This window comes from Bidens hawaiensis, unplaced genomic scaffold (genome assembly GCF_021521415.1).
Source record: "Bidens hawaiensis isolate Kalapana, Puna unplaced genomic scaffold, B.hawaiensis_p1.1 tig00003004_1, whole genome shotgun sequence".
NCBI classification, from domain to species: Eukaryota; Viridiplantae; Streptophyta; class Magnoliopsida; order Asterales; family Asteraceae; genus Bidens; species Bidens hawaiensis.
In genome coordinates this window covers 1,669,745-1,695,094 of record NW_027491161.1, presented here as the reverse complement: position 1 = coordinate 1,695,094, position 25,350 = coordinate 1,669,745, and the positions used below count along the sequence as shown (strand labels likewise).

At 36.5% G+C, this 25,350-nt stretch overlaps 2 protein-coding genes across 2 annotated transcripts; one reads left to right on the top strand and one right to left on the bottom strand.

Annotated features, from left to right (window-relative positions):
• Nucleotides 1-1,154: 1,154 nt before the first annotated feature.
• Nucleotides 1,155-6,887, top strand: LOC143622019 (serine/threonine-protein kinase MPS1-like). The gene is made up of 6 exons (XM_077093275.1): nucleotides 1,155-1,366; nucleotides 2,557-2,943; nucleotides 3,163-3,890; nucleotides 5,749-5,949; nucleotides 6,027-6,188; nucleotides 6,265-6,887. The coding sequence occupies exons 1-6, from the start codon at nucleotides 1,219-1,221 to the stop codon at nucleotides 6,817-6,819; spliced, it is 2,181 nt and encodes a 726-aa protein (XP_076949390.1). The 5' UTR covers nucleotides 1,155-1,218; the 3' UTR covers nucleotides 6,820-6,887.
• Nucleotides 6,888-7,260: 373 nt separating this feature from the next.
• Nucleotides 7,261-10,087, bottom strand: LOC143622018 (uncharacterized). Its single transcript, XM_077093274.1, has 3 exons — nucleotides 9,837-10,087; nucleotides 9,635-9,724; nucleotides 7,261-7,554 (listed from the first exon to the last, which is right to left on the bottom strand). The coding sequence occupies exons 1-3, from the start codon at nucleotides 10,080-10,082 to the stop codon at nucleotides 7,441-7,443; spliced, it is 450 nt and encodes a 149-aa protein (XP_076949389.1). The 5' UTR covers nucleotides 10,083-10,087; the 3' UTR covers nucleotides 7,261-7,440.
• Between the last annotated feature and the right edge of the window lie 15,263 nt (nucleotides 10,088-25,350).

Here is a 25,350-nt window from a genome sequence, read left to right as displayed (position 1 = left end):
AAACTCGATAGATACCTGATGGGTTTTTGGTCGGATATACCCGATAGGTACCAGAAACCCGACGGGTAATTAACTGACAAAAACTCTACCGGTATGGGACGAGTTGTACTAATCGAATATGAGTTTGGGAATACTTAAACATGTCCCAACCCTACCTATTGCCATCCCTAAACGTAACCGATATCCACTGAATACGTGTCAGCTCGGTGCCACAACGCTCGGGTTTTACCGACCGAATAAACATTGTTTTAAATACCAATATGATTTTATATTACGCTATACGAGTGCCGCTGTTTTTTTTAATTTTAATTATGTTAATTTGATGGATTTATTTTTTAGATCTCGTTCAGTATCGTAACAAATATAGCAACACCGACTGAATTCATCTTGACACGTTGCTACAACTCCCATGTCTTACCAACTGAATTCGCTGCACAAAGTGCACATGAAAATCAAGGTCGTACTGCTAGATCTTTTTAATATGCTAATTTTTTGAATTATAAGTTATATAAGCGTTGCTACTGTTTTCAGTGCCGACAAACTAATTTTAAAACTCAGTGTCGGTATGTTAATGAATTTTCTTTTTCTTTCATCGTACTCAGTATATTCCACCAATAGCAAAGCTATAGTAGGGTCTGAGGAGGGTAAGATGTAGACAGCCTTACCTCTACCCCATAAGGATAGAGAGGCTGCTTCCAGTGAGACCCCCGGCTCGATAGTAGTTTTGCATCAAGCCTTGGACATAAGGCACATAGCACTCAATCATCGGGACACCGGCTGATCGGTGCATGTACCCTTGTCTTTCGGCTATCAACGCCACTACATGATGCCTGATTAACCGTCCGTCACTTTTAACGTTATTTTCACGAGATTAGTAAAATAACGTCAAAATTAGTGCAATTTCACTTTTGCCCACCCGAGGGTTCACACATATATACATCATATGTGCGCACCGCAAGCAGGGCTAATGAATTTAACCATAACAATAGAATTCAAGTCAGTTGTTCACCGTCAATACAACAGAACAGGTACATAAAACAGATTCAAACGACCTAGCCGGGTAAAAACGAGTGATGTATAATTATAGACGCAAGAGCGCCAAACATAAGTTTTGAAATCTTTAGCCACACAAGGGGGTGGTGCTCCGGCGTAACCTCATCTGAATCCTCACTTTCCGGCGGATTTATGCATCCAAAATGCCTGTAACATCCGTCGTCCATGGACAGCAGGCAGGATAATAATCTTCCGTCAGATCTCAATCTCTACCGTTCCTTCAACGCAGCAGCCACGTCATCTTCTTCATCTTCCTTCAACTCTTCTCCGCCGGACTTCCTCCGTAACGTCCAAGCCGCCTTCAAACGCCACCGTACAATCAAACTCTCTCTTATTATTATTAACATTATTGTTTCAGTGTTTAGTTAGGGTTTTAAGCTTCTAAGCACATCACTACTTACTGATCCAGCTACTAGATTAGTGTTTAGTCAAAATTAGGGTTTCAGTTGACTTTAATTTAGTAATTGAAATCAGAGGACTCATTTCTAGTATGTCAATTAGTTGAATCAGAAATATAGAGCTGCCAATTTAGGGTTTTATCTCTTTCTATTAAGGGCTAAGCAGTTAAATGCGGAAAAATATTGGATATCGGTTATTGTGGTGAGATATCGGTAATTTTTATATCATGCAAAGTTCATATGTACAGAAATTTAACACTAATATTTAAGTGTACTTTCCTACCATTAACTAATTAACCTTTTTCAACTTGCAAAACATTAACAATCATAGCATGTAGGAACTGATTAAGACATAAAACACTAACATTGAAAATTGATAATTAAGACAAAAATATTGATATCGGGAATACCGGTGATATATCGGTCAATATCGACAATATAATCTGTACCGATATTTTACCAAGGGATCAATAACCGATATATCAGTGATATATCGGTGATATATCGGCAATATCGACTACATAGATTAAAGGTGAGCATCAAATTGAAGTAACCAAAAAACCCGAACTGAAGCATTAACCGCGGCTAATTTTTTGATTTTTTGAATAACTGATTTTTCAGTTTGGTTTTGGTTAACCATTTTTTTAGTAACCAAAATAATAGAACTTGTAAAACATATATTAATTTGTTTCATCTGACTATGACTTTAAATTTCATTTATTCTCTTATATAGTGGCTTTGACAATTAGCTCTTCACCTGTTAAAACTTAAAATTAAGTTCATGAATAATCCTTTATGTATATTTTGAAACTAATGTGTATAACCTAATTGTTTATAATGTTCATGGTTTTGATTTTAGTAAAATTCTTAACAAAGGTCAAGAAAAATTTAGTCTGTGTTAAAACTTTGGGTTTAGCGGTTAATTAACCGAACTGAACTGAGTTAACTGCTAATAACCGATTAACCGAAACCGAGCGGTTGTTGTTTTTTAATAACCGAAGTGTTCGTTTATGGTTTTGGTTATTGGCGTTAATCGAACCGAACCGTGCACACCCCTAGTTTCCATGGAGAAAATCATTTATGCGAATTCTTTTTATTATTGCAGGCATGCCCAATCTCCAACCTAGAAGGTTAGTGGTTCCTAGAAGGGAATTATCATCGAAGAGCTCGGGCGTTGTAACAGATTCCAAAACAGATGAATCTCATGATGCTTCAGTGAATCATAGAGTGCAGGATTCCAGTACACTGATGAAGAGTACAATGACCGTTAATTACGAATCTGCTTCAACCACACCACCTTTGGTTACAGATACGCCTACTGAGGAAGGCAAGTTTATGTCAATAGATGGTCAGAGAGGTCGACCTGGTTTTGGCTGTGACTGTAGAATCAACAATATGATTGATTTGCCATGCTCAAAATGCAGAGATAATAATCTTGTAGATGGTCTGAAGAAGGTTCAGATTGAATCGGGAAACGACACACAACCTCATGGTAATATTTTGTTCGTTAACTTTTTTGATATGTTTAAAATCATATTAAAGATTGATATTTGATCTCTGTATAATGTGATATACAAACATATGGTAGTGTCACATACCCCTATCAAATCCAGTTATTGTATGTACTGCACAATGTTTATGCAGGGTCTGTTGACCACAGACAAAAGAGTAGACAACTTATTGACTCACATGGGTTCAATTGCATTGACAGAAACGGAGTGTGTTGTTAATAATCAATCGGATGTCTTAACTGCACCAAATCATGATGTGAATCACCAGAATTTCGAGAATCAGGTCAACCCTTTGAGGAACTTTCTGCGGAGTGAATTTGGCCACCAGGTGACATCATCTTCAGTTGTTGGCTCAACTTGTGCCACAACGTTAGTGAATTCAGTTAACGCCCCCATTCTTGGTTCAACAACTTGCAATTCTCAGCCTTCTCAACTTGATACGAGGGACCCACCACAGTATAATAACAAGATAGTATCTGATCGAAATCTTGTGAATAGATATGAGCTTGCTAGTGGTCAACAAGTCAAAGAAGCAGAGTCAAGTAGTACGGTTAAAGATCCTTCTCTTGTTGCCAAGTCAACCAAGATAAATGATCAAAGTTCTAAAGTGACATCAGTAACTTTAAAGTCTGAGAAAACCGAAGAGCCTGCTTCTAAGAAAGATGCAGCAGCACCTCGTAAGAGAAAGTATGATCCTGATGTGTTCTTTAAGGTTAATGGGAAGTTGTATCAAAGGCTTGGAAAGATAGGCAGTGGAGGAAGCAGTGAAGTTTACAAAGTTATTTCTCAACACTGTTCAATCTATGCATTGAAAAAGATAAAGCTTAAAGGTCGTGATTATGGAACCGCGTTTGGGTTTTGCCAAGAAATTGAATATTTAAACAAACTCAAGGGAAAAGATCATATTATCCAACTCATTGATTACGAGGTACGTGCTTTAGATAGATAATAGTTAACCTGTGGAATATATGTTTTCTTGCCAAGTGACCTAAATGCTTTCTAGTTGAAAACATGCTATGATCTTATACATCATACGAGAAAAGCTATATATCTTATATTTGATTAGGCTTTTCATGATCATCTAGAGGGAATAAAATTGTGAGATTGTTGGTGGATCAATATGATGGTTTGTACATAAAAGAAGCTGTAAAACTGTAACAGTGTTGCATAAAGAGAATTAGATACCTGACAAGTAATTTCCTAACTAATTAGATGGCCTCCAAGCGGTGTTTTCATACCTGGAATATTGTTAAAATCACCTGGGCAAGGGTTTGGTTGTTGCACAACCGGGGGAGGGTGTTGTTGCACCAACCAGGGGAGGGTTTAGTTTTTGCACGCTAGGAGGAGGGTTTGGCTCTTATACGTTGAGGAGAAAGACTTAATTGAAAGCCACATTCTGATCGAAGCTATTATCGTCATCCCATAGATCTTCAATGTTAAGGGGAGGGTTTGGTTCTTGCATGTTAGGGGGGAGGGTTTGGTTCTTCAACATGTATGTGAACATGAATGCGAAGATAAATTGTTTTGTCGATTTGCCATGAGCGCAAACTGAAGATGAAAATGTTAAGAAGTAATGATGTTTGTTGCGTATTTATAGGCCTTGAATACATAGCCGTTAGAACATAACTAAAATATAATTAAAACATAATTTGAAACATAGTTAAAATATAATTAGCACAAAATTAAAAGTAGTCGTTATATACCTATTTAATTAATAAAAAAGTAATGCGACATGGAAATAATAAGGTTGCATGTGAGAATGATGGGTATGGTAGTGTTTGGGGTACAATGAGTGTGTGGGAAGAATGGGTGGAACGCTGATGTGGCATGCTAGCTAGGCCTGCATGTGGGAATGATGAGTTGTAGCGTTGCAGGCAATCTTAATATTAAGAATAGAGGCCTTTAAGCTGTACTTAGAGTAGTCAGAATATTTAATATAAAACAGTGTTCTAACAACAATTGTTTTAGTTATTTTCTGTTATCCTGTTGAATGAATAAATGCCAAATTCATGTTCGAAACTCACGTATTATCACTTCATTTTGGGTTGCAAGTAGGCCTGCAAACGAATCGAATGTTCTTTCCTGAATCGTTTGGCGAGAAGTTCGGTTATGTTCGTTCATTTAATAAAGAAACGAACATGAACAGAAAATTTGTGTTCATTTAATTAAATGAACGGGCATGAACACATATTGTGTTCGTTCATTTATGTGCGTTTGTGTTCATTTAAGTGTGTTAAATCTATGTTCGTTTATCTTGATTTGTGTTTGTTTACGTTTGTTCATGTATGTTCATTTATTTTTGTCAATTATGTTCGTGAATTGTTCGATTAGATTTTAAATGAACGAACATAAACGAGCACAAACATGTTCATTTTAAACGAATGAACATGAACACAAATGTTTGTCTGATGAAATATCCGTGTTTGTTTAGAGTTAAATGAACGAACACGAACATGCTCTTGTTCGTGTTCGTTCGGCTTGTTTACAGGCCTAGTTGGAAGAATAATCATACCTGTATGAGCCTTTGAAGATAAAACATAACTCGATTAACGGTCCAGTCAACAAAAAGTGTGTATTAATTAAATTTTAAATTCTGGTCTTTCGTGAGCAGCATTGATGAAAATACACAAAAAGTCTGTGAAGACAGAATTACCAATATTATTACTCGCTGCCACCTTATAGCTTCTATAACAATACCATGTGTAACTATATATTATGATTGCAAAATACGCAACTGATGTAATTGAATGATTCTTGACTGCTTTTAACATTCATCTTCTTTATAGGTGACAGATAAGACTTTACTGAAGGAAGTTATGAGTGGCAGTATGACTAATAAATCCCTGACAGTTAAAGAAGACGGGTTTATATATATGGTACTTGAGTATGGTGAAGTCGATTTAGCTCACATGCTCTCCCAAAAATGGCGGGAACTCGATGATTCCAAGTCAACCATAGATGAAGATTGGCTTCGTTTTTACTGGAAGGTTAGTATATTTCATGTGTTGTTTCATGTTTGTTGTTAAGTTCCATGAAAATAATGTAATCCTATTTGTTTTTGCAGCAAATACTTTTAGCTGTTAAAACCATACATGAGGAACGTATTGTACACTCCGATTTAAAGCCAGCTAATTTCCTCCTTGTTAGAGGGTCGTTAAAACTAATCGATTTTGGTATTGCAAAAGCTATCATGAGTGACACTACAAACATTCAACGGGATTCTCAGGTTAGTTAATTATATTCAATAGTTTTGGTATTTATTTTGTGAATGAAAAAAATAATGTATATTCATTTTGGTGCAGGTGGGCACGCTAAGTTACATGTCACCTGAGGCTTTTTTGTGCAACGAGACGGATGCAGATGGAAACATAATTAAATGTGGTCGGCCGTCGGATATTTGGTCACTCGGCTGTATTTTATATCAGATGGTGTATGGAAGAACGCCGTTTGCTGATTACACAAGTTTTTGGGCAAAGTTTAAAGAGATTACAGATCCGAATCATGAAATAAAGTATGAATCGTTACCGAATCCATGGCTTACTGATTTAATGAAAAAGTGTCTTGTCTGGGACCGGAAGGAAAGATGGACGATTCCTCAACTTCTTCAACATCCTTTCATTGCACCCAAAGTTCCATCTCAATTGCCACATCAGCACCGTGATTTTAGTCAGTTGGTTGCTGATTCTTGTAATGAAAATGAAGATTCTGAGACAAGTATGATACGTGCTCGGCTTCAACAAGTGGTAAATAACCCGATGCCAGGTGTCAACGGTTCTGTCTCCTTGGATAAGATGTGTTCACTTCTTGATGAAATGTCAAAGCTTTGTATTCAACTAAAAGAGAAGCTGCTAATGTGATTAGTGGAGATGGTGGCCAGTTGAACTGTTAATTTGTGATTATTGAGAATGGATTTTGTGTTGATCTTGTAATAATATAAAACACTTGATGCTGTGAAAATAGATGAAATCTAGCTTGTGGTCAAAGACGTTTACAACAGTAATTACTGTAATTGTTATTTTTGACAACCAGCATGCAGATTTATGGCTGCATATTTGAAAAACATCATATCATCACGGTCATGCTTTATCATTCACGTATTTATTAACAACCGAAAGCTTTAACTTAAGGGTGAGCAATAACTGAAATCAAACTAAAAATTGATGAAACAAAACCGAAATTAACCAAACCAAATTGTGCAAACCTCTACTTAAATTGTAGAAGACCGGCTTCTGGATATGATGATACAAAGCCATAGAACGGCTGAACTTCAGTAGGTCTTTATCAAACACTTGTTTTAACTTAAGTATTAAGTAAATCATCAAACTTAGTTTTCATTTAACTCAGTGATCCAGACATGGAAGCCATGAAACGGAAACAATATATGATCAGAACATTTTGATAGTATGAATACAATCAAGAAAAGACAATTATCCTGTAATGTACAATGGTTTGGTTTGTAACGAACAATGTAGCTTGTTTTATGAAATGACATGGAAGCTTAGCGGGGTCTGACTGTCTCGACTCAATGCAGCTGCTAACTTTGAGTGGATGTGGTCTACTCCAGCGCGTGGAGAAAATCTAGGAATGACTTCCTGCAACAACATCAACATCCCATCATACAACAGGCAAAACTATATATTAAACATATAGACATAAGAAATAAGCAACATCAAAAGATCCAAAAAGTTGTGGATCCAATTAACACGCTAACAGACAAATGATCAACTAATAAGCAGACATAAGAAACATTCAACATCATGGCAACTTGCCAATCTTTCCTCATTGTACAGTTTACCAATTTTACTCAAGTTCAGGTCTGTTTCGTCTAATAAAATACTCAAATTCAAAGTCATAATTTATTGCCTTTAAACCCTCCAACGTTTAGTGTATTCGTGAAAGCCTCCACAAGCGTTTTCTCCTTCAATTCTAGTTCATTGCCATAGTTTCTAACGTACTATGATCAAATTTATGCATGTCTAAGTTTGATTTATTTTTTCTTGTCGTTATGGTTAAATGTATGTAACATTAGATATAACAAGCAAAAAGGTAAATCTTGTGTAGACATTTTACTATTTTAAAGTCTAGACATGCATTAAAAAGAAGCAACCCTGAAGTCGAGTTTACATTGAATAAAAGATAAAGATAATTTAAGAAGATTGGCAAGTTGTCCATGATATGTTGAATGGCTGAAACACTGTTTTGATTAAAACAGGTTATAATACAGAGTGTGACTACCAACTTCATAGTTTAAGACTTGAACATCAAGGTACATGCTAGTGTGCCATGCTTTTGTACAAATTTACATAATTGTAGCATCTTATTACTTTTAGGGTGCGTTCTTTTCACGGAATTGAATAGAATTGGAATTTGCATAGGATTTGGAATTGGATTTGGAATCTGAACATTCCAACAGGAATTGGAATTTGAAGGAATTGAAATCCAATTCCATTCTTGATGTGTTCGTTTGACAAATGAATTGGAATCATTTTTTTTTAACCGAGGATAACGGCGGCAACATTTTAGTTTTTTTAGATTTTTTGTTTTTTATTTATATTTTGTGTTGTGATTCATTTTATTTTATTTTTTTGAATTTTTTAGGGGTTTTCTATTAAGATAAAAAAAACCCCTAAAAAAATATTCAAAAATAATAATAAAAAATTCATAACTCAAAATATAAATCGAAAACAAAAAAAGTTAAAAAACTAAAATGTTTTATTCGTTGTTCTCGTTAAAAAAAATAAAAAAATAAAAAAAAAACTCGAGAAAAGATTCCAACAAATTCACTTGAAATCCTCCACATTTTGGAAGGATTTAGAATCCCTTTATTTAAAGGAATTTGAAGGAATTTAATTCCAATTCCCGGCAACCGAACACACCAAAATGGAATTAAGATTCCAATTCCAACGAAACGAACACGCCATTTCATGGGATTTTAATTCCAATTCCTTTGAATTCCCACGAATTATGTGAAACGAGCGCGCCCTTAGTATATTAAGAGACAGCTTAAGGGGGGGAAAAACTGGTTTACACACTTTGACGATTTCAATTGAATGATGGTAGATAAGTCATAAAGCACCTCCACAAATTATCCTCTAGATTATTGTTTTATAGTAGACCTAAAACAAACAAAACCCTACAAACTAAATGCCAATATGACAACTCTTATATCCCTCTTATCATTTATGTTATGCATCATTGCATTCTCTAGATAACATACCAGACACAAACTTCGAAGTTTTCTAGGTGCCAATTGCCAAGCATGCCACATTATATACCACAATGATCATTATTCAACTATAATTTTAGCCTCAAAGATTAAAATTATAGAACTCATATGCAAGAGGTGAATTCATTAGGGAACTCATAAAAAATGGTGAGCTGGAAAGAGCCGGCTCAAACGTACTCCGATTGAACTCATTTCAGCGGTGTTGGAACCGGCTCGTCGAACCCTGAAAAATATAAGCCCTAAAAGCTAAACTCTAAAGGCTAAATCGTAAAGGTAAACCTTAAAGTTAAACACGAGAATCGAATCGTTCAAGAGCTGGTTCCAATGCTGCTATCATGGGTTTAAACCGGAGCTCATTTGAGCCGGTTCTTTTAGAGTAACCAGCACCTCATACATATTATTTAAAGTGGAAGCCTAAGAAAGCAAAATTGAATCCAAGAACAAACCTCGGTGCCATCGGGTCGGAGTCTGGTCAAGACCGGAATCTTGTACTGGTAGGCACTTTCCCATTCAGGATTGGTAGTAATATCCCTAACCTAATAATGCACACACACGCCCAAATGAATAATAATAACAACAACAACAACAACAACAACAATACTGAAGCCACAATCATAATAAAGTAATTAAAGTTTTAAAGGCAGGTACCTGCAAGTCGACGTCTTGAAGGGAATTGGTGGGAGAAGAGAGAGAGAAAGCAGAATGAAGCTTTTCTTTGAGGCCGTCGCATAAACAGCAGCCAGGCTTTGAGTAAAGAATCAACTGCTTTATTCTTGATGCGGCAGATGAGTAATTGCAGGAGGTAATGTTTAGTCTGCGAGTGAAGAAGTTTGTTACGGTCGCAGGTGATGTTCTTCTTGCTGGTAGCAGAGCAATCGCGGCGGCGGCGGACATGTTTTCACCTTATTATTCGATGATGGTGGCGGAAGATACAGATTTTAGACGAACTGGTCTGATATATGAAAGTTTTATAATTGGAAAATTGGATCGCATTATATTCACCCACACTATCAATCAATGTTATTAGGACCAAACTATTGATAATTTTTAATTTCAAATAACAATTTGACTCGTCAAAGTCTTAACTTTGAGTGTTGTTATCCATAACGATCCCACCCTAACGAATAGTCAACTCCATTCAATTTTGACGATGTGACATCGGGATTGTTAAAAGTCAAATTGTTAGTTAGGATTAATTATGTCCAATGATTGATAATTTGAATTAATACAATCCAGTGTTTCATTTTTATATAAAAGATTAAAAAGCTTTTGTTATTATAGTAATTTTGATTTTTTTTTCTTTTTGAAAAAATGTCATATAAAAAAGTTGTTGACGTTTTAAAATGATGGAAGAATTGACATAAAGTCAACAAATGTGTGATCTCTATTATGTTATTCCCTTATTTAACATTTGATTACATTAATAAACTAATCTCAACTATTCATGTCTGAAATCAATAGACTAGATTACTACTTATCCATCTTACAAAAACCATACTTCCTATTATAACATAACCCATGCTATAATTCAACTAATTTAGTATAGAAACTGATCGTAAGAGCTGGCTCATTAATTTTGAGGACCGAAACAAAATAAAAATATAGGGTCTTTTTTCAAACTTCATTAGTTTAAATCTTCCGTCAATTAGTTTGTTTATAAGATTTAAATTTTCTAACTAAAGCATTCAGTTTAGTTTCATAAGATTAAGTCCTTAGTTCTAAAAACGGTTTACTAAAAAACAATAAGCAATGAAACATTAACATGTCACAACTCACAACAAAGTATATCTATGAGGGAAGCTTAAGTTAAGGGTTAATAGAAACCGGAATAGATCACACCCTTCACAATATTACTCTAATACTTTAACATGCCCAAACTAAAAAGAGTGAGGTTTTAAAGATTGGTGGCCTAAATCCCATGTCTTATTTGATTGGTCCTTCAGCCTGTCTTTGTTGATCGTAGTGGGATGATATCCTTGCCACCTCACAAACAATTCTTCAGCCAACCATACCATTTCACCATTATTAAACATGCGCTTCAAACAAGATAAAATCTCCTTGGATGCTAACTAGTTAACGGGCTGAGGGACAGGGGTGTAAAGTATTTTCCAATAAATTTCTCATACCTACATTTTTGTAAATAAAAGATAAATAATAATTGTGTTTTCAGTTAAACCTTACACGTAGAAGTTAATGAAGCCCTCATGCCTAGGTTACTAAACATTTTCTACTCTTTAGTTAAACCACCAAATAGTTCAATAAGTTACAACTTTATACAAGAAATATCTTTTGTCGAATTAACGCTAACACTAATAGCAACTACAACTTTTTTCTAGGATAAACATAAAAGCTTTTCTTGATATCTAAACTAAAGCATATGCTTATTTTTTTTAAAGACTTATTTTCTTTTTGCATACTATAAGGCTATCTGTAGTGAAGGGTACAAATAGGGGGATTTTCGACACGTGGCGTCACGTCAATAGAGGGGCTATTTTCATTTCAGTGGTGTTCAAGCCAAAAATTGCCTCCCATTGAGTAAAATAATATTTGTTTTAACCCCAATCGGCGACAAACCTATATCGTCTCCCCCCCCCCCCACCACCCACCCACCCTTATTGCCTGAATATCGTCAGGGAGGGGGGGGGGGGGGTTGAAAGCCCTTATCACCCAAAATCCCTCAAACTTGTCGCCACTACGCATACTCTAAGGTTTAAACTCATGACTTTCTATGCCACATCTTAACCACTTTACTACCCCACCCCGATGACGTGGTTACCCCCACCCACTCACAAAGTGGAGCTTACAAAATAGGGAGCTTAGGAATAAAGAAGCAGCCATCACAAGTTGCCAGACAGGGAAGCTAGAAGCTTCCCCTATAAGATTCCTAAGTTGACTAGGAAGCTCTTACTACAGTAAATGGCAGAAAAAGTCATGGCTGCCAAAAGGCTAATGTCTGCCATAAAGTAAAAGCAGCTACAAGACAAATAAAAGCTGGACGAAGGTTGCACGAAAATGGCATACACTCGGTCTGCACAAACTGAAAGAAGAGCTGAATCCTTCCCTTTAAGAAGCTTAAGCTTCCCCCAGAGAAGCTTCCGACTACCTATATAAGGAACATTTCAGCCATAGGCATTCTCATTCTCATTTAATCTATTTCTCTCCATTCTCTCACTATACTCTCTATCTAGAAGAATACTCTCCAGAATATCATCTCAAAAGTGATGCTCACTAAGAGATCTCCCTCTCTAAAAAGTAAATATCATTCAATGAGCTGTTAGTCCTCTGAGCTGCTAAGTCCACAAGCTGCTGAGGCATAACACTATCAGCTCACTCCAACCCCAACGACCAATCACCAGTTAAGCAACTGAAATCACTTCAGCTGCTCTCTAACCGTCGGGTCTCAACCACTACCTCCTCTTGCATTCTCTATCTCAATATACATATCTATATTTACTCCATATATACTTTCATTGGATAAATTACTAATGTTGAGCGTCGGAGGGTGGTCAAGAGACCCCGATCTTTGGTCCCCTTCTAACGAGTTTTTTCGTGTTGTAGGTACGAGCAGGAAGCTGGAAGGTGACCCTGGAAGCGTCCATGCCATCGCTTGACCATACTCTAATTGTTAGCTATCTCGTTGTAACAACACCACCAAAGTGGGAATGGCAAACCAAAACATATGTATCTTTATTTACTTTTTCTTCATTTTGGATTTACAGGTATTAAAAAGTCTAATCCTATAAGTAAGTTATTGATCAGTCTGATTCAAGTCACAACGTATAAGCTTCTCTATGAGTTTTAGAATGCTTGTTGAAAAGTCTGTTCTTGTGGTCACGTTTGAGGGATGATGGAAACAATAATGTAAATCTCTCGACTAGAGGTATTGAACTCTCAATGGTTGAATCCTCATCATTTTGTTAAACTCATGTAACAAAATTAATTTAAACTATTTTATCAACTATCTTAGTTTATATTAAACTAGCCTAATCAAACCCTCATATATTGTGCTTACCTTAGGTGGGACACAATGATATAAATTATAAATATCATCATTATTCATCTACATGTATCTGAAATCTAAACTCCACAAACCATTGCCCCTTTTTGTTGATATCGTTGTAGGAAAAAAAAACACTTTTTATAAGTATGTTATTCTCCAATTCCAAATTTTTCAGTTTGTTCATCTTTGATTATGATTTTCTTTTTCATTGCTTTGTATTATTTGTTTCATTGATTCTACAAAACTGTTGCATCCTAGAGCATACGGGGGTTATTTTCAAATTTCAACTGTATAGCTATACCCAAGTATTCTTAAATGCTATTTAAATTTTTAAATATTTTTATATAAAAGTATATACTCGATTACTACACGCAAGAATATGATTCTTTTGCTTGAGTATGAATCTCGGCCTTGCGTCAAGGAGCGCAAGAGTGGAGATATATACTGATAGCAATATCAATGGTAATGGATATGAAATTCGATTAGAATATAAAACGGATAGATCAACGGATCGTTTCAGATACAGATACACCACTGAACCAAACCGAAGGGCGTCTAACACGCGTTGAGGATACAGAAATCACCACCTAAACTTATGATTAGATTCCAAAGATCACCGTCCAAGTTGTCACACTTGAACTAGGAGAATTAATTTCAACTCAAAATCTAGTGAGAGAAAATTAACACAACTATTTTTTTATCAAACATAAAACTCCTTTTTTCCATTCCACCATATATTCGTACATATAGGAAATAAACTAAAAGTAACTGCCTAAAACACGCCTCCATGAAATAAGCTAACAACTAACACAATTTGAATCGTGATCCATGACTAAAATAATAAACTAAAACATATAACAAAATAAAAGAAAACAAAAACAAATGTTGCATGGTAGAAAAGAATGGCTAGAACCGGGTCACGGCGGGTCGTTGGGTAGGAGTAAATGAATCAGCCGACTCACCTACTTATTCTTCAATGGCCGGTCCACAGTCACGGGTGCGGGTAAATTTGAGACCCAATTAACCGATGTCATTATCTGCACCTCATGTATATCATATATGTTACTCCTTGACTCAAAAGAATGATTATACTATGCTCATCTTCTCATTGAATTGACTTTTAAAAATCTAATGATCAATTTCATGATTTTCGGAGGGTGGTGGTAAGAGAATGTGTAGTGGGTTACAAATTTGAGCGATATTGGGCGATTTTTAGAGGGAACACCCCCACTCTCCTGCGATAAGAGGGGCGACAGAGGGGGGGGGGGTGAGAGAATTTGTCATCGTGTGTGTTTGTTGATTTAATATTATTAAATTAAGAATATGTGTGTAATATATATATATATATATATATATATATATATATATATATATGGGAAGGATCATGAGAGAACTCCTCTTTAGGGAGAGAACTAGAGAACTCCAAAGTAGAGGATTATTTTTGTAAAAATGCAATCCAATAAAATTAACAATATGCAGTCGGCTTCCCCTGTGCTTGTATTCATAATGTCATCACAATATAATGATCCAGATTAGATATTGTTTGAATTGATTAGTGATTGATGATATACTAATGATTTCAAGATGATATGGAACAGATTCAATGCTCAATTTCATGTTTTAATCATTTAATTTTCAGTATTTAAGTACTTGAGTTCGTCGTTGGTCAAACTTGGAATGAAATTGTCAAAATTATGGTTATGTTAATGAAATTGAAGGTTGATCGAGAGTCGCTTTATGATTCCGAGTATGGTGTATCGATTTCGTTAATCAATGTGAAGTTTTGATGAGTCAATTTGGAGAATTATGAACCAATTATGATTAGGGTTCCTACAATACTAATATTGCACATACGCAGTACATCAGTATTATTGCATATATGCAATACAACATAAATGTATATGTGTGCCATACATCAACAATACATACATGCAATGAATCAGTAATACACTCATGTTACTCGTATACATTGTAACAATAATGCATGTATGCAGTAAGCCTCGACCGCATATATTTGTAATACATCAACAGTGCATATATGCAACGCATCAGTAACGCACTTGTGTTTTAATGTTTTATGTGTTGTGTGTAGGTCAACCTTGTTGTGCGTGATAAGTCAATTCTTGTTATCGGCTACATGTGTAGACAAATGGGGACGTTTCATAGTCAACTCATAACCTTTGATTAACCTTATACGTTTGTATAACACATGTGTATTACATGGTCAAACAACATGAAACGTAGTGTGCAACAACAGGTTATGATTTATCTATGTTATGTTCTGATTTAACAGGTTATGGTTTTGGAATGTGCAGATGCATGTGTGGTTGTTGGAGTGTGCAGCAGATTATGCTTGAGTTCGACACAAGTAACATGAACAATTAACATTAAGAGCTGATCTTGATCCAAGTAGTATTGCGCAACAGCTGATACGTATTAGCGCAGAAAAAATGCATACGGTTCTAGCCACAAAGACTCGGACCCATTCCCGCATAACCACTTTAAAGACCTGAACCGACCCATTTGTAATAGGCCAGGTTCCTGGTTTGAGATATCTTGCAAAGCGGTTCCAATTCCAACTAGTTCCGGTCCGGGTGGGTCGTACCCGTTGCACAATCCTATTGATTGTGCTATAGTTAATTGTTTTATTTATTTATCATGGAATTAGTTATGGATGTAGGAAATATATGGACCCATGCTTACCTAAAATCGAATGAGATAACATGTTGGAAGCATAATGTACCAGAAGAGTGCATGCCTATCGTTGGCACGATTTTAAAAATCGAAAGTTGTTGTCAATATGTATGATAAATATATGCTGATCTAGGGTTATGCCATGTGTATAAAACTTTTGTTTGTTTAAAATGACTCGGGCAATTGTAAAAAGGTTCAAGCTGCTAAAGAAGCTGCATATGCTATTGCTGCATCATTAGCTTTTTTGTTAGGTGTTTGCCTCGAAAGCTATTGCACCTGCTATTTGTATTACACATGTGTAGTATATTTTTAACTTATGTTTTAAATATTGTACGTGTGAACTCTATATTATACACCAGTTGCTAAACATTGTAGTACACACAAGGCTCGTACTCCTCGTCCAATAATGTGGTGTTTTTCAATAACATTCTTTCAGCTACATGTATGCACCACAACTGAAAAGGCTACAATACATATATGCACCGCAACTAAAAAATACACAGTATAAACAAACATTTTCAGATACGCTTACATTACATTTTCAGCATTATGTTTTTGTACTCCATAATGACCTTCTTCCACCCTTACAAGATCGTTTTATATATGTGTATTATAAGTTTTACTTCCATCTGTACTACTTACGTTTATGCACATATCAATGTAATTTTAAATTGTAACAGTTGGCTACGAATTTCATACAGTCTTCAGCGCCGCCACATGAACATTCCATAATATTCATATTCGTAATATTCTAACATATCCAGTTCTGAAAACTTGTACACGAATTCACCCAATTCTACCAAACAATTGTTATGTATTTTAAACCTAATTCTACCAACCAATTGGCACCTTTTTAATTAGTCCCGCCGTTGCTTCTTCATTTCTTCTTTTCTTGCATCTTCCAACAGCTGCTTTATTTAATTTTCTAACTCTTTTTTTTATACATTCTCTGCTTCATACTCAACAACACCTGTCTGTAAAATTAATGTCGAGAGTTAATATCATAAGTATTGTATATATGTAAAAGTGATAATATGTGATGCAATTATACATTCTATAGATCGTACCGTCATCTCTCATCGTTTTCTTCGCCGTGCTCATATTCCTCGTCCAGCAATGTCACCATTTTCAATTTTCTTGACCTTTTGACCTTCTCTAGTTTCTTTTCCAACATATCATTTTACATTTTGTTATACCTTATTTTCTTTAAGCTTCATCATTTGATTATAAACTAAAGTCAGCAGTTAATATCTGCAAGTAATAGAGTAGTACTGTATATATGCAATAAAGTAGTACTGCATATATATAATTCAGTAGTGCTGCATATATGTATTACAACAGTAACGCATAAATGAAATATAACTAGATGTATGCAACATTATGTACTATGTGTATGCAATATGTCTCAATACGTATGCCTAAAACATAAAATATATTCAATACGCACTACGTAATGCCTTTACTTATGTACATGCGTATTGCATATATGTAATGTAACAGAACCGTGCATACGTATGTAATGGCATATATGTAATATAACATAACTACATATACGCGTAATATATTAGTAATGAAAACATGCAATACACATGTGTATTGCATATTTGTAATACATCTATATTGCGTATATGTAATACATCTATATTTCGTGTATATCATTAACACATATACATGTAATATGTTGTATTGAATATATGTGTAATATAACAGAACCACGTATACATTCAATACATATGTATCACGCGTACATCGGTAATGCATATAATACAATGGTATTGCATATATGCAATACATTTGTATTGCATATATGCAATACACCAGAACCACGAATGCGGTAGCTTTATCTATGCTCGATTAGGTGCATAACAAACCTAAGCAATGAAATAATGTGTGAAATTGAACATTACAAACGCTTACTTGCTATTTTTTCTTCTTACTTATGTTTGATTTCGCAACGGCGTTTCTGAATTAGCTAATAGTTGTTCCTCGCGCACACGTATTACATGCCCAGGTTCGAATTCCTTGTCCAGTATCATCACAGCTTAACATTAGTAGCTTAATATATATTGCATATATGTATTAACATCAATAAACAAAATACAATTACACTTTCATTTAATTTTAAGAGTTCCATTATAACAGTTTGCGATAGATTAAACAGTAATAAAATTTAATTAAAATGAAATGAAATGATAAACGATTCCATCACAAATCATTAATAAATCCACATGAGTACCAAAACAGGTTGTAAAAACCATTACACGACAACTAATAATCAATTAAAGCTAGCAATATACAGAGATTAATTCAGTCACCAATCTATCAAGCAAACCTAGCATTAAAAACATATCTCAAACAGATAAATATCATATAGCATAAACAAATCACCGCATCAAGCAAGATCTACATAAAAAATCACCAAAACATTAACATAACAGTCAATACCTCTACCTAATTCTGCCGTGAACTTGCTTTTAGTAAACCCTAATTTCCGCGACACGCGCTTTAATGATGTATAAATCTCTTATGTTGTTCGATTAACAAGAAAAAACAAAAACAGGGGAACATGATTTCATTGTAATACGCCTAATTTATGTTGATAATGTGTGAAATTGACCGATATGATTGTTTACCTGATTGTGTTCTTCGTTTTTATACATGAATTCATAGTCGATTGAATGAAACACATGATCGATTGGAAGAATTTCAAAAGCCCTAGGTTTGTTGGTCTGCTGCGATGAGTGAATGAGGAGAGAAGAAAGACCAATTTTGTTTTTGTGTATCTTCCAAATTTACCCTTCTTCATTAAAAACCCACATTTATTTATTTTTTTTCTATTTCTCCCCTTCTCATTTTAGCCATTAATCATGTAAAATCAATAGTGTTTTGGTCAAAAATTGACAATAGTGATTTTACAACCAAATTAGTAAAATGGGACTTGGTGCTAATAAAAATGGCTTGAACACAAAGATTTGGTGCGAGGAAAAAACTCGTTATCCTTGGGATAACAAGCAAAAAACCCCGGGTGGTGAAAACTATCACCACCGGTTTATTAATAATAAAGGTGATTACAAGTGTGGAGCTCAAACTTGATCGTGATTACAAAGAATACGAGTACTAGTAAGTTCTCGAGTGCTAGAGTGTGTGTGTTATGATCCGTATAGAGCTCCATTTATACAAAAAAAAACTAACAAGAAGTCCTATATTTTAGGAAACTTTGGGATGAGTCCAATTAACCGTTAATTCTTTTAATCAACACACTTCCTTATTGACCATGCTCTAATAAATGCAAGTGCGAGTCCTTGGGAGATCATGGCAACTACCTTTGACCTGGTAAACAAGGAAAGTAGCAGACTATGCGTTAGTTATATAACATAATTAGGATACCTGTTACCTTAGAGGATACCCCATCCTAGATTTGTTCTGAATATAATGTTTGCTGAGGATATTGAAAATTCGTGCCCTAACAAATAGATCTAGTGGAGTTCTCTAGTTCTCTTTTTTAAAATGAGTTCTCTTATATATATATATATATATATATATATATATATATTATTGGGACCAGGATTCTTGATCCTTGAGGATCAGCTATTTTTGGCAACTGTTTCCAGGATTAAGGATTCTCGATGGATCAAGGATCCTCAACAGTCGACTTCAGTTATATTCTAATCTATTTTTGCAGGTTAAACACGTGCTTAACAGAAAGCCTACTTTTACGGAGAGCATATTTTACCAGGTCTTCCTTGCTGTCCACGCTCCTAAATGGTCAAGATGAAAGAGTAAACGAACGTGGTCGGATTTATAGGAGTTAGTTAGTAGACGTTATCTTCTTTTGTATTTATATATTAAATATAAGGCTGATCATAACTGTTGGGACCGAGATCTTTTATCCTGGAAGATCAATTATCCTCAGCGTTCGTAAATGTCTGCTGCCAGGACCAAGGATCCAGTACGGTTCAAGGATCCTTAACAACTATGTCCGAAAATATTTCTATCTTATGTGCAGGTGATTGATTTTGTCAATTACGTGTCCTACATTCGTGGAAGCCGGATTTACCGAGTCTTTACACACGTTTTCTCCATTTTGCAACGGCCAATAGAAGATATGGAAGATTACAACCGGATTTTTAGCATAATTAGTTACTAGTCATTTGTATTTCCTTCTATATATATTGAACAAAGCTAGAAAACACACACAACACATAACATACGAGAATAGCTTACTTAGAACTTTCTACACATCTTTGTATTCATTTCTAGCTGAAGTTCATCACTTGTAATAATGATTTTCATTGATAATATAGTTGGTAGTGATAGTTTTCACTACCCGAGGTTTTTATGCCGGCGGAATACTAGTTACCAAGGGCTTTTCCTCGTATAAATCTCGTTGTCCAACCTTTACAATTACTACTTTGATTATTTTGTTCATACAAGCACCAATCCTCACATACGAATTTGGTTATGTTATCCTTAGACTGATTTTTGACCAAAACAGTTTGGCGCCCACCGTGGGGCTCTTGGTGCTTTAATCACAAAAAATCCTTACCTTTATTCAATCCTTTGTTATCACTCACTCAATGGCCTCTCAAGGAAAAGCTATTCCTACAACCGCTGCTCCAAGTGTCCCGGCTCAAGTAACCTTACCACCGTTACCTGGCACTACGAAGCCACAAAAGCCAGTAGCTGTTACTCAGAAGAAGGAGACTGCTGTTTTCTCTGGATCGAAATCCACTACTGTCTCCCAAACGGTAACTGCAAACAATGATGTCTCTGTTTTATGTTCATAGATGAGGAGCTATATGGAGCAGCAGAACAAGACTAATCAGAGGATCCTCTACGAGATCAAGGAAATCAGGAGGACAAAGAAGGCCGCTGAAAACACAAGCCCCATTATGCCGAGGATGCTTGATTTCAGCACTCCGGATTTCCCGGACCAAAGGTGCCTAGCATCCATGTATCCTTAACAAGGATCCTCAGACCTCTCCCAGAGAAAATTCTCTTATCAATATTCGCAAGGATCCTCCATCCTTCAACAAGGATCTTTGGGTCAACCTTTAAGACCCTTCAATCACCATTTGTAAGGATCATCAGCATGCCAACCCGAACCCTTAGGAATCCGTCAAGGATCCTCCAACCAACAACTTTAAGGATCCTTAGTCTTTCAACCAGGATCCTTGGGTTTTCCAAACAGAATCCATCATCCATCAGAATCCAGAATCCTACTACCCTTATGGAAAAGAACCCCTTAAGGAACCCCGATCCAGACCACTGGAGGTCCATTTAGGTGACTTCATACCCATGCAAACCACTGCTCCTACTGGACCAACTCTTGATGCTGAAACAATGTACCCCGGATGCAGCTATGGAGCGAGATCTTTTGATCACGCAAGAGGTAACATTTATGATAATCTATCTTTTGGCACTAATCATGGTGGTATGCAGGATACCGGGATCAACCAAACCATAGCCCGTGAGCTACAAAAGCTCAAGGATATGATATCAAATGTACCAGGAGTCATCAAACCTATTCCCGAATTACCAGCAGGAAGCCATAACATATCCAGGTTCGCTCCACCAATTTGTGATGCTGAGATACCAAAGCACTTCACTGCCCCTAGTATGAACTTATATGATGGATCCACCGATCCTGAAGAACATGTGGCCTTATACCGTGAGAGAATGGAAATTAACCCAATACCAGATAGATTGAAAGAAGCTTGCTTGTGTAAGGGCTTTGGCTCAACCTTCACTGGATCTGCCCTCAAATGGCTGCTAAGTCTTCCTCCTTATTCTATTACTTCCTTCTCTCATTTGATCAATCTATTTAATAGTCAATTTTCATGCAGTAGATCCTTTGAAAAATTAACTAGTGTTTTATATAGAGTTGTCCAACCTCGTGGGGAACCTTTTAGACAGTTCCTTACTAGGTTTGGAAGAGAGGCCTTGGAAATTCCAAATCTGGATGTCCCGACAGTTGTTGAGGCATTTAAGATGGGATTACAGAAGGACTCTCCATTTTATCAAGATCTTGTGGTGACCCCTTGCAGGAATTTAGATGAAGTCCGAAACAGAGCTTTAAGATTCATCAGGTTGGAGGAGGATCAAAGAATACAAGATCAAATGAATACTCCAACAAAAAACGAGTCTCAAGACAAAAAGTCCAGGACCCAGGATCCTGAACCAGTCCCGAAAAAGGTTGCTCCACCTCCCCCAGACGCTCAAGTTATCAACATGATCTTTGGAGGCTCTGATATATGCGGAACTTCATATTCAGCTGCAAAGAAGTACGCCAAATAGTGCAAACTGGAGAATGGTGAAAGGCTGATTAGGACTTCTACAACAGCTGAGCAAAGAGTTATCTCCTTCAATGAGGATGATCGAGTCAATATCCAGGATCCTCACCACAAAAGTTTAGTCATTACATTATTTATTTCTACCCATTATGTTCGCAGGATACTCATTGATGGAGGAAGTTTAGTTAACATCATCCAATTGGAAATACTCAGAAGGATGAATATCCCAGAGTCAGAAATCGTCCCACGATCCTCAGTTCTTGTAGGATTCAGTGGGGAAACGAAGAATACATTGGGGGACATCAAACTACCCATATATATAGAGGGAGTAAATTCTATTTAAAAATTTTGTGTTATCAATTCCTTGTCTTGTTGCAATGTTATTCTTGGCAGGCCTTGGATACACCAAATGAAGGCGGTTCCCTCTACCTACCACCAATGTGTAAAACTGCTTTAAGTGCAGTCCTGGTAAAGGATCACGAAGGTAACCAACACGCTATTTACTATGTAAGTAAAAGTCTCCTCGATGCTGAGTCCAGGTACTCTCATTTAGAACAACTTATTATTGCTCTAATCATGGCTTCAACTAAGTTAAGAAATTATTTTGAAACTCATACTATTATTGTAAAAACTAATTATCCCATGAAGAATGTCCTTAGAAAACCGGAAATATCGGTTAGAATGGCCAAATGGGCTGTGAAAATAAGTGCATATGATATTCGATATGAGCCTATAAATGCGATTAATTTCAGTAGTGACATAGAAGAACATGCCAATCTTGAAGTTCAACAGCTTGAAGAGACCAAGGATCCTTGGACACTCTTCACTGACGAAACCTCAAATGTCAAAGGAATAGGATTGGGAATACTACTGAAATCGCCACAGGGGGGACATACTACCCCATTCGATAGCTTGTGAATTCCAGGCCACTAACAACGAGGCAGAATACGAGGTACTCATTGAAGGTATACAACTAGCTAAAGGTATGAAAATCAGGTACCTTCAAATTTTTGTAGATTTATTATTAATTGCTAATCATTTTAATGGCTCATATGCAGTCAAAAGTGAAAAATTAATGAAATATTTAGATATAGTAAAGGATCTTGCAGGATCCTTCGAGTATTTTAATATTACGCGGGTACTTAGAAAAGAGAATGCAGGGGCTGATGCCTTGGCAAACCTGGCCTCAGCCTTGAAGCTCCCCGAGAACATGACGGTTCCTATCATTCATGTCTTATCTACTGCAATCGACGAACTCAAAGCAATGGAGGTAGATGGGAATGTACTTATGGATCCTGAGGATCACTCTCATGCTCATTCATCCTGGATCCTTCCGATAACGAAGTGCATTCAAGACGGGGAGACCCTGAAAGGCAAAAATCCCAAAGCTTACAAAGCCAAGGTATCTTAATATATTATTATACGTAATATGCTATACAGGAAATCCCTGTAGGTCCATACTTGAGATGTATCGAAGAACCCGAGACCTAAGAAGTTTTAAAGGATTTCCATGAAGGAGATTGTAGCAATCATACAGGGGGAAGAGCATTATACTCCAGGATCCTAAGAACTGGGTACTTATGGCCTACTATGAAGAAGGATGCTATGGAATACTCCAGGAAATGCGATGCTTGTCAGAGGCACGGAAACATTCTACATCAACCGGCAGAACCCTTATATCCTATTGTCTCTTCGTGGCCATTCATGAAATGGGGAATAAACATAGTGGGTAAACTCCCTACAGCTCTAGGAAGAAAAATCTTCATGTTAGCAATGACAGACTATTTCTCTAAATGGATTGAAGCTGAGGCTTTCCCTCAAGTTAGGGAAAAGGAAGTTATATCCTTTATCAAACGTAACATTATAACTAGATTTGAATTCCTTCTGAAATTATTTGTGATAATGGTTCCCAATTTATTGGGAAAAGAACTACTAACTTTTGTGACAGCTGGGGAATCAAAATGATCACTTCAACACCAGTCCATCCACAATCAAACGGCCAAGCAGAATCAAGCAACAAAGTCATCATCAACAACCTGAAGAAAAATCTTGGAGCAAAGAAAGACAAATGGGCTGAGGAACTACCCTATGTGCTCTGGGCAGATAGGACAACTCCAAAGAATGCCACGGGACAGACGCCATTCTCATTAGTCTTTAGAGCTGAGGCAGTGATCCCCACTGAAATGGTGTACCCAACAACCAGAACAAGCATCCGTGATCCTCAGATAAATGAAGAAAGTCTTGCTCAAGATTTGGATATTGTGGAAGAACTCAGAGATCAAGCAAGGTTCAAGATGGCTGCCTATCAACAGAAGATGGCCGGTGCATGCAACAAAAATATCAGAATCAGAAGATTCGAAGTTGGGGATTTAATTCTTCGAAAGGCAATCCAAAGTACAACTAATCCCGCTGACGGGGAGTTAGCACCCAAATGGGAAGGTCCTTATTTAATTCAAGCCGAAGCTGGAAAGGAGGCATTTCGTTTGATGAATATGGAAGGTGACATGCTCCCAAGGGCTTGGAATGCGATTCATCTAAAAAAGTATTTTTGTTGATCAGGATCCTGGATCCTAGTTAATTACTTAAGTCCATTACTTGGTAAAATTTTACTTTATGTTTATATTTTTACATTATATTCTTGTTTTGTCAAGTATGTCAAGTTTCAGAAATGCCGAGCAATAGGGGCCTCAAGTGGAAAAAACGGGTTGGCCAACTCTCTCCTAAGTTTAATCGGCCTTGTCGCCAGGTTTATAAGGTCTTCACCTTATCTCCCGAATTAGGGTTTCTACACCCTCGCCTGGAGCGCACGATTATCCAGGTATAATTGGAGGCTGTGGGACCAGTGCACTATACGTGGCTGACAATTTCATGGCTAAAAATTATATCTTGGATCCTACGAATTAAATGGTAGACGTACCATATACACAAGTTAAGGTCAACGCCGGGTTAGGCTCGTCACCGCGTACAATTGGGCCAACGCCAAGGATTGGCTCGTCGCTCGTATTTATTGGGCTTGTCCCCACGATTTATTGGGCTCGTCACCACGTTTTATTGGGCTCGTCCCCACATTTTATTGGGCTTGTCCCTGCGTTTTATTGGGCTTGTCCCCAAGTTATATTGCGCTCGTCCCCACGTTATATCAGGCTCGTCCCCAAGATAGTTGGATTTAAACCCA

Excerpts from the sequence above, each read along its gene's own strand:
- LOC143622019 (XM_077093275.1), top strand. The coding sequence starts at position 1,219 with ATGGACAGCAGGCAGGATAATAATCTTCCGTCAGATCTCAATCTCTAC. Across the intron at positions 5,950-6,026 it reads GGCTTCGTTTTTACTGGAAG|CAAATACTTTTAGCTGTTAA; the intron begins GTTAGTATATTT and ends TTGTTTTTGCAG. Across the intron at positions 6,189-6,264 it reads ACATTCAACGGGATTCTCAG|GTGGGCACGCTAAGTTACAT; the intron begins GTTAGTTAATTA and ends ATTTTGGTGCAG.
- LOC143622018 (XM_077093274.1), bottom strand. The coding sequence starts at position 10,082 with ATGTCCGCCGCCGCCGCGATTGCTCTGCTACCAGCAAGAAGAACATCA. Across the intron at positions 9,725-9,836 it reads TTCAAGACGTCGACTTGCAG|GTTAGGGATATTACTACCAA; the intron begins GTACCTGCCTTT and ends GTGCATTATTAG. Across the intron at positions 7,555-9,634 it reads TCCGACCCGATGGCACCGAG|GAAGTCATTCCTAGATTTTC; the intron begins GTTTGTTCTTGG and ends ATGTTGTTGCAG.